This window comes from Hylobates moloch, unplaced genomic scaffold (assembly GCF_009828535.3).
Source record: "Hylobates moloch isolate HMO894 unplaced genomic scaffold, HMol_V3 SCAFFOLD_40, whole genome shotgun sequence".
Taxonomy (NCBI): Eukaryota; Metazoa; Chordata; class Mammalia; order Primates; family Hylobatidae; genus Hylobates; species Hylobates moloch.
Window position 1 is genome coordinate 1,236,545 of NW_026652315.1, and position 15,368 is coordinate 1,251,912.

Consider the following 15,368-nt stretch of genomic DNA (forward strand, 5'->3'; position numbering starts at 1 on the left):
AATAATAAGGAAAAAAAGAGAGGTAGATGAAAATTGAAGCCTCATATTTTTCAGTTTGGCAAAATAACCATTGAACTCATAAGTAGTAACTATTGAACTCATTAATAAGTAAGATTGGAAAGCATTTGACGGGGTGAATTTTGTGAGAAAAGTATATTACATTTTAAAGGAGGATCTCAGTGGAGATTATGCTTAGGAATTTGAGGCACAAACAGAAAGACTGCCAATTAGTAGCATGGATAAATTGAAGTTTTCTTTAAAAACTATTAGCATATCAGTTTTGCTTTGTTTTTGGTCTTTCCCTAGTTCGCTTATGTCTGGAAATAGGAGCAGGAAGAATGACCGGTTAGAGTTATCAAGACTTGGGCTTTTCTTTCAAGAACTGACACCTGGGGTATAGGGGGAAGAATTAGAGAATTGAAAGTGAAAACAGCTGAACATCTGAAATTATTAGAAAATCAATAGACTGAACAAACTGGGAGGATTTGAGCAAAGGAATAAGTGTAGTGGCTCTGGATGAGAAGTGACAGTAAAAATGATCAAACAGAGTAAGGACTGAGTTGAAAGTATTGGTTCAGAACTGATAGAGAGTAGGTGATCATTCATAATCTATTAAATAGTTGGCTAAGCACTGTGGCTAACACCTGTAATCCTAGCACTTTGGGAGGCCAAGGCCAGAGGATCAGTTGAGCCCAGGAGTTTGAGACCAGCCTGGTCAACACAATGAGACCCCATCTCTATAAAAGAAAAAAAAAACTTTTTTTAATTGTAAAAAAAGAAAATCTATTAAATAGTTGAGCTGTGATGCTCTAACATCAAGAAAGAAAGAAATCTATTTATTACATTTAATTCAAGCTCAAATTTGTAATTCTGTTTACCTCTCATTTTCAAGAGATAGTTTCATCTACCTCTGTATTTTTCCTTTTTATTGTTTTTTTATGGAGACAGGGTCTCACTATATTGCCCCAGCTAGTCTCAAACTCCTGGGCTCAAATTACAAGTTATACCAGGTAAATTTATCAAAATGTATGACTTAGAATACATTTTTATTTTGCTTCTTTTTGACTATATTTGATTTTTAATAGTTTTTAAAAATCTTATTTTAGCTGTAATAAATGCTATTTATAGGTATATTTGAGGGCTGTGACCCATGTAATTAGGTGTTTATGAAGTTAAGTCAGAAAGTATATAACATATATATTTTAGTGCTTATGAAGATATTTCTTTTTTTTTTTGAGACAGAGTCTCGCTCTGTCACCCAGGCTGGAGTGCAGTGGCGCAATCTCGGCTCACTGCAAGCTCTGCCTCCCGTGTTCACGCCATTCTCCTGCCTCAGCCTCTGGAGTAGCTGGGACTACAGGCGCCCACCACCACGCCCAGCTAATTTTTTGTATTTTTAGTAGAGACGGGGTTTCACCGTGGTCTCGATCTCCTGACCTCGTGATCCGCCCGCCTCGGCCTCCCAAAGTACTGGGATTACATGCGTGAGCCACCGCGCCCGGCCGATATTTCTTTAGTAATAGAGGGAATCCCTACTTGGTTATACTTTTTTTTTATTTTAGAAAGAATGTTATAGGTTCTGAGGCCAACATACAGAAAACTTACATGTAACCTATACTATGCATTGTGATAGAGAAGATAAGAGTATTGCAATATGTAGTCATTGTATAGCATTTTAGTAGAAGAATGAATGCACTAATTTAAGATGCTGGAAACACATCTCCTCTCCTTAACTCTTTTTGGTAGGGAATTCTTTTCCCAGTCTTTTTCTTTTCTTAGTATAAGCTGAGATTATCTCCTGTTCCAAGTCATGGGAGGAATGCCAGGGTCCTGAAGCAGGATTTTTTTATATAAAGTTGGTTTCTCCAAACATCAAACCTAGAAACTGTAAAATAAGGATTAATATATTTGATTCTGTAAAATATAAAAAAACTTAAAAAAAAAAAAACAGACACACACCAAAAAAAAACCCTCACCATAAACTAAATCAAAACATACTAAACTAAAGGAACTATTTGCCAGATTTTATGTCTAAGGGCTAATTTCCTTTTTTTTTTTTTTCTTTTTTTGAGATAGACTATCATTCTGTCACCCAGGCTGGAGTGTGGTGGCGCAATCATGGCTCCGTATAGCCTCGACCTCCCGAGCTCAAGCAATCCTCCCACCTCAGCCTCCTGAGTAACTGGGACCACAGGTGTGTGCTACCATGCCCACCTAATTTTTTTTTTTTTTTTTTTGAGACGGAGTCTCATTTAGTCGCCCAGGCTGGAGTGCAGTGGCACGATCTTAGCTCTCTGCAACCTCTGCCTCCTGGGTTCACGCAGTTTCTGGCTAATTTTTGTATTTTTAGTAGAGAGAGGGTTTCACCATGTTGGCCAGCTGGTCTTGAACTCCTGACCTCAAGTGATCTGCCCGCCTCAGCCTCCCAAAGTATTAAGATTACAGGCGTGAGTCACTGTGCCCAACCAATTTTTTTTTTTTCTGTAGAGATGTGTCTTGCCATGTTGTCCAGTCTGGCCTTGAACTCCTGGCCTCAAGTAATCCTGCCTCGGCCTCCCAGAGTGCTGGGATTACAGGCGTGAGTCACCATGGCCAACCCTAATTTCTTAATTTACAAAGAGCCCTTATAAATTAGAAAAAGGTAAGCAGCACAATGGCAAAATGAACAAAAGGCTGTTAACAGAAAATTCAAAGTTCAAATGGACATATGCTCTTGTCTCATTATCACCTGCAAAGTGAGGCACCATGAAGGTTAGCCTCTTGCCAGGGCTGAGTTTTTGCTCTATTTCTCCCTCCCTCCTTGATGACTTTTTTCCCTCAGATCCTTTCACAGACTCTTCTAGCTTCCATCTACGTTATGCTTTTTCCTGTGACTTGCAGAAACATTGTAATCACACAAATTTTCTCTTCCTGAAGTAGCACAGAGCTCTTTTGAGGTTTTCCAAGTGTGTTTATTACTTATAAAAAGGGAAAAACAGATGGTGAGCCAAAGGTTCCATCTTAGCCTCTGCCCACCTTGTTTTTAAATATAGATCCTGTAAAAAGAGATTAAAACTTCACACAATTGTGGGGTTTTGTTTACACAAAAGACTTAAGTAACATTTCTGAGGCTTTCATTCCCAGTCTCCTCCAAGAATTAGAATTGGTGTTGTAACTCTGGATTTGTAAGACAAGGTAGACAAGCGCTGAGGAGAGTATAAATATTGCCAGTAGGAGTTGCCCTCTAATAGTGATGGGTGTGTTCATTTTTTCTTCTCCCCTTGATATGAGTAGTCTTTTAGTTAAAAACCTTCTCACTCCCCATCCAACCTTGTCTGTTGAGTCCCAGGTGAAGGACATTTGGGCACAGGTGGTACTAGCAAACATAAGGGCTTTGAATAATAATAGTAAGTGCTCAATTATTTTTGTGTCCAGATACTGTGCATTATTTTACATGCATTGTATGTTTTCTCTTTTAAGTTTCTCAACCACATCATGAAATCCTTATGTAGACTATTGTTCTTATTTTATATATATAGAAAATTGAGGCTGGGTGTGGTTGGCTCACACCGTAATCCCAGCACTTTGGGAGGCCGAGGCAGGCGGATCACTTGAGGTCAGGAGTTTGAGACCAGCCTGACCAACATGGAGAAACCCCTTCTCTAGTAAAAATACAAAATTAGCCGGGCGTGGTGGCGCATGCCTGTAATCCCAGCTACTCAGGAGGCTGAGGCAGGAGAATCACTTTAACCTGGGAGGGAGGTTGCAGTGAGCCGAGATCGCGCCATTGCACTCCAGCCTGGGCAACAAGAGCGAAACTCCATCTCAAAAAAGAAAGAAAGAAAATTCAAGTGCATAAAGTTTAAATGACTAGCCCAAGGTAAGACTATCACCCACTCTAGAACCAGAGCTCTCACTCAAGATGATTGATTGGGAAGATAAAGTTCAAGATAGCAATAAGTCTGGTGGACAATAGGTCTGGGGCAAAACAGGGTGGGAGAGCCAATGATAAAGTCAGAGAAGCAGAGATGGACTTCATGATTCCTTAGATCGAATCCTGGGATCTTGGTACCAGTTGGTCTTTATACAAACTCCGGTTTTTAGCTCTCTGTACTTTATCTTATGTCTTCTGAAGTGTCTGACACTTCTAGTTTCAGAGTGTCTTTGGGGTACTACGGTGAATAAGCTGGCCTTTCCCATTGTAGTTTATTAAATATATTCTTGGATATTTTTCAGTAATTAGTAACTTCTGTTTCTACTGCTACTACCCTAGTTCAGGCCTTCATCTCTCACCTGGACTACCTTAGTAGCCTTCAAAATGGTCTCTTGTCTTACCCTATTCTCATCTGTCTTTCAAGCAATTAATGTAAAAGTTTTATTGGGGGGGAGATTTTTCAGCATAGTAAGCTTGCTGAGCTTCTTAAATATAAATAGTGAATTCTGAATGGAAGATGCCTTCTTTTACAAGTTAATTTTTTTTTTTTCCAGACAGTGTTTCATTCTTGTTGCCCAGGCTGGAGTGCAATGGTGTGGTCTTAGCTCATTGCAGCCTCCACCTTCTGGGTTCAAGCTATTCTCCTGCCTCAGCATCCCAAGTACCCGAGATTACAGACACCTGCCCCCACGCCCAGCTAATTGTTTTGTATTTATAGTAGAGACAGGGTTTTACCATGTTGGCCAGGCTGGTCTTGAACTCCTGACCTCAGGCGATCAGCCCACCTTGGCCTCCCAAAGTGCTAGGATTACAGGCATGAGCCACCACACGTAGCCTACTAGTAAATCTTTTATTAATAAATCTCGCTGCAACAACATTCTTTGTTGCTCTAAAATACTTTGAAATGCATATAAAATAAGACATTCCTGCAAATTTAATATGTGTGAATATATCTGCAGTTTCTGACAGTTTTAAATAGGCCTTGGTCTTACTCTGAGGATAGGGTTTAAATTATGATAAAAACTGATAAAAGTGTTTCAGAGTTTCAAAGCCTTTTTAACTTGTGGGTTGTCTCATAAAATGTTCCTGTTTTGAGATACTGATGGTGGCAAAGCGCAGTGGCTCATGCCTGTAATCCAAGCACTTTGGGAGGCCAAGGCAGGTGGATCACAGTCAGGAGTTCAAGACCAGCCTGGCCAAGATGGTGAAACACTGTCTTTACTAAAAATGCAAAAATTAGCCATGTATGGTGGCGGGCGCCTGTAATCTCAGCTACTCGGGAGGCTGAGGCAGAGAATTGCTTGAACCCAGGAGACGGAGTTTGCTGTGAGCTGAGATCGCGTCACTGCACTCCAGCCTGGGTGACAGAGCGAGACTCCATCTCAAAAAAGAAAAAAAAAAAAGAAAGAAATACTGATGGCAAGTAGAAAGCCAATTAGATTTACTAAAAAGTCTGAATTTGAGTATTTTTTAGTATTATATTATTAGTAGTAAATGAATAGTACATACAAGAAATTAAAATGTAAAGCATGATGTGTAATAGCTTATAATACTTAAATTTTTATTTGCTGGAGCCAGAATTAAAGGCATGTTAAAAGAATCCTTAAGTTTTTGAGTCCTTATTTTGAAAAAAGTGGGTAAAGCTTCTCTTTGATTCCCATTAATACTTCTAATATTTTCTAAAGAATAATTTCTTTACAATTTCAACTAAAAAATCATGAATATTACATATTCATGCTGAATATATAAATGCTACATATATACACACATACGTGTATATACACTGCATATTTCAAATTAGTGAAATTTTTACTATTATTTAGTGCATCCATTTTGCCATACATAAGTAATGCAAAAATAGACTGCAATATAAAAATGTTATCTTCTGTGTTCCAAACTCAACTCCCTGTTTGAATGTCAAACTAAAAATGTCACAGTTCCAAAGCAGACATCATTTTCTTCTACAAACTTATCTTCACTTGCCAAATTTCCATTGTTATCAATTGTATGGATCTTAATTTTTAGAGTTTCCTGAGCCTTAGAGTCAACTTTGATTATTCTTTCCCCATTGTGCTCCACTTTTCATTGGTCACAAAGTTCTATCAATTATTGATTTAAAATATGTTTCAGATGATGTTTTATATAAGATTTCATTGAGCAGAAAGTGTTCTGCTGTTCTTAAAAAAGTCTGTGAGTATTGGTATAATGGAAAAGGTAATTGTTTTGATGTCTGATCTCGCTTTCCATCACAGTACTTCTACTTACTTTGGCTAAATTAACTTTTTAAAGCCTTAGTTTATTCTTTGAATGGAGGTAATAATGCCTGCTTCATAGGATTGCTGAGGATTCAGGTAACATAAAATTGAATGACAATTAGTAGATGTTCAATATATTTAATTTTTTTCTTTTTTTTTTATTTTCTTTTTCTTTTGTTTTTTTTTTTTTGAGACAGAGTCTTGCTCTGTCACCCAGGCTGGAGTGCAGTGGCATGGTCTTGGCTCACTGCAGCCTCTGCGTCCCGGGCCCAAGTGATTGTCCTCCCTCAGCCTCCTGAGTAGCTGGGACTACAGACGCCTGCCACCATGCCTCGCTAATTGTTTGTATTTTTAGTAGAGTTGGGATTTCACCATGTTAGCCAGGCTGGTCTTGAACTCCTAACCTCAGGTGATCCGCCCACCTCGGCCTCCCAAAGTGCTGGAGTGGAGTGAGCGACTCTGCCTGGCCCCTGACTTCTCTTTTCTAAAGAGCAGAGACTGGGAAATACTCAATTTTATATTTTCTCAAATATCTTCCCAACTTCGGAGAGGTGTTGGAACTGAAACTGTGTGTTGTTGAATACTTATTATATTGGTATTCTAATTGTTAAGCATTTAAACACATTATTTGGCTAGTAGTAATTTTTGTACTTGCCATCACCTATATAAACTGCTTCTTATTTCTTAGTTATTGCTGAGTCCCCTGCATTTATCTTTTCCTTTGGATTATCAAAATCACAGGTGTCAAAACCTTGGCATATCACTCTTAGGATGTTTTACATTCCTGTTTAAGATTTCAATTACAGTTTAAACAGAAGGTTTTGTTGTTACTGTTTTTGGTCTTGTTTGAGTCTATTCCCAAATTTACTTTACTCTTTAGATGATTAAGAATTACAGAATGGTCCGGGCACGGTGGTTTACACCCGTAATCCCAGCACTTTAGGAGGCTGAGGCAGGCAGATTTAAGCAGAAGTTTGGGCACCTGCTTGAGTCCAGGAGTTTGGTCAACATGTCAAAACCCCATCTCTACAAAAAATACAAAAAATTAGCCAAGCATGGTGGTGCACACCTGTGGTCCCAGCTACTTGGGAGATGGAGGTGGGAGGATTACCTGAGCCCAGGGAGGTTGAGGCTACAATGAGCCATGATTTAGCCACTGGACTCCAGCCTGTACGATAGAATAATTGGGCTAAATTTTTGAGGTTTTACCTTATAGTGGAATATTTGGAGTTGGAGTAGCTATTTTGTTTTATTAATTTAAATATTCTTGTGCTTATATTAATAATTTTCCAGGGCCGAGTGCGGTGGCTCACACCTGTAATCCCAGCAATTTGGGAGGCTGAGGTGGGAGGACTGCACGAGTCCAGGAGTTCAAGACCAGCTTGGGCAACGTGGTGAAACCCCACCTCTACAAAAAATACAAAAATTAGCCAAGTGTGGTGGTGCATGCCTATAGTTTCAGCTATTTGGGAGGCTCAGGTGGGAGGATTGCTTGAGCTGGGGAGGTCAAGGCTGCAGTGTGCCGTGATCCTGCCACTGCGATCCAGCCTGGAGGACAGTGAGAACATGATGTCTTAAAAATAATAGTTTCCTCAGGAAATCTAGTTAAATTCGGTAATATTTATAGGGTAGGACATTTTCCTAGATAATAAAAATTTATTTGGCCTCTATTAATTGGGAGCTATTTTTTAATATATGTTGAGATACTTTGCTCAAATTTTAGGAAGAATATTTAAACTACTTAAAGTGCCTTCCAAGTACCTTTGTATATGTTAAAGTACTCATTTATTTTATGTTGTAGATAATTACTAAAAGAGGTCATACTTGATTTGTCATTTTTTTTTCTTTTCTTTCTTTCTCTTTTTTTGTTTTTTTTTGTTTTTTTTTTTTTTTTTGAGATAGGGTCTCTCTCTGTTGCCCAGGCTGGAGTGCAGTGGCATGATAGCAACTCACTGCAGCTTCAAATTCCTGGGCTCAAGTGATGCTCCCACCTCAGCCTCCCAAATAGCTGGAACTACAGGCACGTGCCACCACACCTGGCTAAGTTTTGTTGTTTGTTTTGGGACTTTTTCTGTAGGGACAGGGTCTCCCTATATTGCTTAGGCTGGTCTCAAACTCCTGGGTTCAAGTGATCCTTTCACTTCAGCCTCCCAAAGTGCTGGGACTATAGACGTGAGCCACCGCACCCAGCCTGTTATTTTTTTCATTGTAAAACATAAAATTTAGAAATTCAGACAGACTGCCACAACTGTTAATTCTGTATTCTCAGCCAACTATCTCATAACCTGTTTCTCCTTTGAAAAAATCTAAAAAGACAAAGGAGTACAAGCCTTATTAGGTCATTAACAAAACCCTTGGCACTTGCTTTTGAAGTGATGGTGGTGAAGGAAAGCAAAAAAAAAAGAAGCAAGCTTTTGGGAAGATCTTAAATGGTTAAAAAAATAATTAAGATCTGTGGATGGCTCCACAGTATTAGTGTGAAGCAGGCACTTCTTAGTTTTAATAAACATCCAAAGTACTTTACTGGCTATGATTCAGGAAATGAATATACTACTGACTTTGCTTGTAAGTAAGTGAGTTGAAATATTTGTGTATTTGCTTCTAAAAAAAAAAATCATCTAATGCAGAGATCAGCAAACTTTTTCTGTAAAGGATCAGAGAGTAAATACTAATATTTTAGGCTTTGCATGCCATACAGTCTCTGCTGCACAGATTCATCTCTGCATTGTAGTGCAAAAGCAGCCAGAAATGGTACATTAACAAATGAGAGGGACTGTGTTCCAGAAAAAAGTTTATTTAGAAAAACAGACAGTCAACAGTAATTTGCCAGAGTTTCAATTTAAAAATACCATATATGGGAACTCTCTGTACTTTCTGCCCAGTTTTTCTGTAAACCCTAAAACTGCTTTTAAAAAATGATCTATTGAATTTTTTTTTTTTTTTTTTTTTTTTTTAAACAGAGTCTCACTCTGTCACCCAGGCTGGAGCGTAGTGGCACGATCTCTGCTCATTGAAGCCTCCGCCACCTGGGTTCAAGCAATTCTCCTGCCTCAGTCTCCCAAGTAGCTGGGACTGCAGGTGTGTGCCACCACACCTGGCTAATTTTTGTGTTTTTTTAGTAGAGTCGGTGTTTCACCAAGTTGGCCAGGCTGGTCTTATACTCCTGACCTCAAGTGATCTGCCCACCTCAGCCTCCTGGATTACAGGTGTGAGCCACCAGGCTTGACCTGAAATTATTTAAAAATGTTACAGAGAATAAAAATAATTTAGAATGAAATGATGATCAAACTTCAAAGACATCTCTTGGTTTTTACTGAATAATAAATCTACTGGATGACTAAATATAACCATTGACTGTCATGTATGCTTACAGAGGGCTTCAAACCATTCTGGGTTTTTTGTTGTTGTTGTTGTTGTTGTTGTTTTTTTTTTGAGATGGAGTCTCGCTCTGTCTCCCAGGCAGGAGTGCAGTGGCGCAATCTCGGCTCACTTCAAGCTCCGCCTTCCAGGTTCACGCCATTCTCCTGCCTCAGCCTCTCCGAGTAGCTGGGACTACAGGCGCCCGCCACCACGCCCGGCTAATTTTTTTGTATTTTTAGTAGAGACGGGGTTTCACCGTGGTCTCGATCTCCTGACCTCGTGATCCACCCGCCTCAGCCTCCCAAAGTGCTGGGATTACAAGCGTGAGCCACCGCGCCCAGCCTAAACCATTCTGTTTTATAGAGATTTTTTTAAAAACTTATTTTACTTGTTGATTAAAACAAAATTGTGACATTATTACATTTGATAACATAAACACCTAGAGGACCTTTTTCAACATTTGGGGGAATTGTTGGAGAAACTGCTGATTTAAAGGATTTCCTTGGTTGAACACAAAATAATTGCTGAAGAATTTTTAACAACGTTACTATTCTTCTATCACTGATATAGCAATTTGAGTTTCCATCCTACAGTATTTATTTTTTCTCTTAGTCTATAAATATACCCTGGAGTGTGCTCGTGACTGTCAGTTAAAGTATTTACAATAATTGACTGTAATATCCATGTCATTCATTTGACAACACATTTGAAAAATTGATTTAGACTAATGTGTTGTTGCAGCTGAATTAATTTTAATGGATTTTCTGGGGTTTTTAGTTTAAATACCACTATAACGTATCTATTTACTTCTAACCTTTTTATTGTGAAATATAACACATAGAAAAATACATAAAACAGATGTCCAGTTTAATAAATTATTATAAAGCAAACATCATTGGAACTACCATTGCAGGTCAAGAAGGTCAAAGAATAGAGCATTGTCAGCACCTCAGAATCCCCTTAAAAGCCCCTTTCCAACTATAACTCCTTCTGTTACCACTAGGGATAACCATAATCTTGATTTTTTATAGCATCCATTTCTTTACTTAGTAATTTATTTTTTATTGAGATGGATTCGCACTCTTGTCACCCAGGCTGGAGTGCAATGGTGCAATCTTGGCTCACTGCAACCTCCACCTCCCGGGTCCAAGTGATTCTCCTGCCTCACCCTCCCAAGTAGCTGGGATTATTAGCATGTGCCACCACGCCCAGCTAATTTTTGTAGTTTTAGTAGAGGCAGGGTTTCACCATGTTGGCTAGGCTGGTCTCGAAGTCCCGACCTCAGGTGATCCACCTGCCTCGGCCTCCCAAAGTGCTGGGATTACTGGCGTGAGCCAATATGCCCAGCCCATTTCTTTACTTTTTTTTTTTTTACTCTGTTGCCCAGGCCAGAGGTTTCACCATGTTGGCCAGGCTGGTCTCGAACTCCTGACCTCAACTGATCCGCCCACCTTGGCCTCCCAAAGTGTTGGGATTACAGGCGTGAGCCACTGTGCCCAGCCCATTTCTTTACTTCTTAATAGTTTTATCTCCTATGTGTGCAGCTCTAAACAATATAGTTAAATTTTCCCTGTTTTTAAGCTTTGCATTACTTTTAATAGCAAAAACCGCAATTACTTTTGCACCAACCTAATAAATAGAATAATACAGTAAAGACTGGTTATAGGCTGGGCGCGGTGGCTCACGCCTGTAATCCCAGCACTTTGGGAGGCCAAGGCAGGTGGATCACAAGGTCAGGAGATTGAGACCATCCTGGCTAACACATAGAAACCCGTCTCTACTAAAAATACAAAAAAATTATCCAGGTGTGGTGGTGGTGGTGAGCGCCTATAGTCCCAGCTACTCGGAAGGCTGAGGCAGGAGAATGGCGTGAACCTGAGAGGCGGAGCTTGCAGTGAGCCGAGATTGCGCCACTGCACTCCAGCCTGGGCAACAGAGCGAGACTCCGTCTCAAAAAATAAAAGAAAAAAGACTGGCTATAAAGATTCTAATATATGTGAATGTTAATGTGTAAGTATAGTAGAGACATAATATAGACATAAGTATTTGTGTTTCTGACTGCAAGAAACACTTTAGTCACCTAAAACATTTAATTTTATAGAAATAATATTTTCTTTTTCAGGTGAAACTTCCACCGATGATGGAAATCATAACTGCTGAGCAGCTGATGGAATATTTAGGTTAGTGTTGAAAAGTGGATTTTATATCTCTTTCAAAACAAAAGTTTTCAAAGCTAGTTTATTACCCAGTCTTACCTTTCTGAAGTGCTATTATATAATGTATTTTAAAATTATAGTTTTGAATCTGCTAATTAAAAATTTTTATCAGTATGTTACTGTTCTTAGATGGTATAGTCTTCTTTCTGACCAGCATTAAAATTCTGTAATACCCATAAGGAATCTAGGTAACGTCTAGAAAACAAGATACATCTTAATCCCAATAAATTGTAGAATGGGAGATGGCACAGAATCGCTCACATTGCATGTAGAAAGTGTTCAAAAATATTGGGTAGACTTGAATTAAAGATAAAGGAGGTGATTTAGAGCAGTGCTACCGAAAGTGTGATTCATGGACCTATGCCAATCTACAAAATGTTATCAGTCTACAGTGAGATAGAGTCTTCTCCTAGGATGTAAAATATTTACATTAGTAAGCACACTGTTTATTTCAACTGAAGTTTTTTTTATAGGGAAATTTTCTTGTTGAAGGAAGTAATGTATTAAATTGCATTCTTCTCCAAGCTTCTTATTTCAAAACAGACCAGTAATACAGTTTGTAGACTGGCTACATTGAGTTGAACTTGTTTAGAGAGCAAGCAGTTGTACATCACATTGTGGCCTTTTACAATCTGCAAATAAGAATTTATATATTTATACTATTACCAAATAGGAAATCTCAATCCATATTCTTGCAGTTTTTTCAGTAATTAAATTTTTATTTAGGCCAGGTGTGGTGGCTCACGCCTGTAATCCCAGCACTTTGGGAGGCCAAGGCAGGTGGATCACTTGAGGTCATTAGTTCGAGACCAGCCTGGCCAACATGGTGAAACCCTGTGTCTACTAAAAATACAAAAATTAGCTGGGCGTGGTGTCATGCACCTATAGTCCCAACTATTCGGGAGGCTGAGGTGGGAGAATTGCTTGAACTCAAGAGGTGGTGGTTGCAGTGAGCCAATATCATGCCACTGCTCTCCAGCCTGGGTGATGGAGTGAGAGTTCATCTCAAGTACAAAAACAAATTTTATTTTTAAGAAATCTTGTCAACTGGGGCCGGGCATGGTGGCTCACGCCTGTAATCCTAGCACTTTGGGAGGCCAAGGCGGGCGGATCACAAGGTCAGGAGATTGAGAACATCCTGGCTAACACGGTGAAACTCCGTCTCGACTAAAAAATACAAAAAATTAGCTGGGCGTGGTGGCAGACACCTGATGTCCCAGCTACTCGGGAGGCTGAGGCAGGAGAATGGTGTGAACCCGGGAGGCGTAGCTTGCAGTGAGCCGAGATTGCACCACTGCACTCCAGCCTGGGCGACAAAGTGAGACTCCATCTCAAAAAAAAAGAAAAAAAGAATCTTGTCAACTGGTGAATTTGTCTCTACCCTTCTAGACAACTAGTTAACTCATTTTTTGTGAGATACAGACTTAGTGATATAACTGAGACTGGAAATTTTAGAAGATTCTTTTTTTTTTTTTTTCTTTTGAGACAGAGTCTTACTCTATCGCCCAGATCATGACTTGCTGCAATCTCGACCTCCCTAGGCTCAGGTGATCCTTCCACCTCAGCCTTTCGAGTAGCTGGGACTACATGCACATGCTACCACACCCAGCTAATTTTTGGGTTTTTGGTTTTTTTTTGTTGTTTTTGTTTTTTTTTTTGAGACAGAGTTTCACTCCTGTTGCCCAGGCTGGAGTGCAATGGCGTGATCTCGGCTCACTGCAACCTCCACCTCCTGGGTTCAAGTGATTCTTCTGCCTCAGCCTCCCGAGTAGCTGGGATTACAGGCATGCGCCACCACGCCTGGCTAATTTTGTATTTTTAGTAGAGACGGGGTTTCTCCTTGTTGGTCAGGCTTGTCTTGAACTCCTGACCTCAGGTGATCCACCCACCTCGGCCTCCCAAAGTGCTGGGATTACAGGCGTTGAGCCACCATGCCTGGTCAAGTTTTATTTTTGTAGAGATCGGGTTTCACTGTGTTTCCCAGGCTTGTCTTGAACTCCTGGGCTCAAGCGATCCTCCCGCCTTGGCCTCCCAAAGTGCTGGGATTACAGGCATGAGCCACTGCACCCGGCAGGAAGACCCTTTTTAGAAAATATAATTAATATCATTTAATCCCCATTCACTGGCTAGGGACCTCATAGTTAAGGGTAGATTACTCTGAATGCCTAGATGTCTGCAAATTGGCTTAAAAAGAAAATCCCTCTTTTAGGCTAGCTTAGTGATTCTTTTTATTTTTATTATTATTTTAAGTTTTTTTCTTTCCCATAGGACTCTGCTTGATAAATGATTCTTAAAGTTAGTGATTCCTATCTTATATTTTATGGGGAAGGCTGAAATATGCTGGGTGATTCTGAGGAATAGCCAATATGACTGCCAAGGAGTACACAAAGGGGATTTGTAGGAGATGAGATCAGAGAGTTGATGCAGTCAGATCATATGGGGCCCTAAGGATGTAATAGCAATTTTGGTTTTCGCCATGAGTAAGCTGGGAAGCTATTGGAGGATTTTTGAACAGAGGACTGACATGATCTAACTTGGGATTTAATAAGAATTCCCTAGCAGTTATGTTGACAATAGACCTTGGGGAGTAAGACAAGCGGGAAAACCATTTAGGAAGTTATTACAACTAGCAAAAGATGGTGGCTTTAAACAAGGTAAAATAAGTGAAGTTTGTAAGAAGTGGTCAGATTCTGGATACAGAGTTGACAGAATTTGCTGATCAGTTGGATGTAGAGTGAAAGTGGAGTCAAGGGTTATCTCATCATTTTTGGTTTGAACAAGTAGAAGGATGGAAATAGGAAAACTGAAGTAGGAAAAAATGGAGCAAGGTTTTTAGGGAGAAATTGCAGGATTTTTGTTTTTAGATGTTTATTTACATCAAAATGGAGCCATCAGGCTGGGCGCGGTGGCTCATGCCTGTAATCTCAGCACTTTGGGAGGCCGAGGCAGGTGGATCATGAGGTCAGGAGATCGAGACCATCCTGGCTAACACGGTGAAACCCTGTCTCCACTAAAAAATACAAAAAATTAGCCGGGAGTGGTGGCGGGCACGTGTAGTCCCAACTACTCAGGAGGCTGAGGCAGGAGAATGGCTTGAACCCAGGTGGTGGAGGTTGCAGTGAGCTGAGATTGCACCACTGCACTCCAGCCTGGGGGACAGAGCGAGACTCCATCTCAAAAAAAAAAAAAAAAGGAGCCATCAGGAATATAATCTTGAGTTCAGAGGAGAGGTCTAGATCAGCACTGTATAATTAAAATTTCTGTAATGATAGGAATGTTCTGTATCTGTGCTGTCCAGTTTAGTAGCCACTAGCCACATGCAGCCCTCAAGCTCGTAAAATATAGCTCCTGTCTTGGACCCAGGAATTTGAGGCCAGCCTGGGCAATATGGTGAGACCCCATCTCCACTTAAAAATTCAAAAATTAGCCACACGTGATGGTGTGCACCTGTAGTCCCAGCTGCTTGGGAGGCTGAGGTGAGAGGATTGCTTGGGCCTGGGATCCAGAGGCTGCAGTGAGCCAAGATCACAACACTGCACTCTACCCTGGGCAACAGGGCAAGACCCTGTCTCAAAATTGTGTGTGTGTGTGTGTGTGTGTGTGTGTGTGTGTGTGTGTGTGTGT

The 15,368-nt window shown here is 40.1% G+C and overlaps 1 protein-coding gene across 4 annotated transcripts in view; it reads left to right on the top strand.

Moving 5' to 3' along the window:
* Nucleotides 1-15,368, top strand: part of LOC116463515 (ubiquitin carboxyl-terminal hydrolase MINDY-2) — a 95,877-nt gene that overhangs the window by 5,651 nt on the left and 74,858 nt on the right. For all 4 annotated transcript variants that reach the window (XR_009212080.1, XR_009212081.1, XM_032146644.2 and 1 more), the window contains exon 2: nucleotides 11,651-11,708. Coding sequence is in view for 2 of the 4 variants with exons in the window: in XM_032146644.2 (XP_032002535.1) it covers nucleotides 11,651-11,708 (58 nt within the window). In the remaining 2 variants the exon portion in view is untranslated. The remainder of the gene's footprint in view (nucleotides 1-11,650; nucleotides 11,709-15,368) is intronic.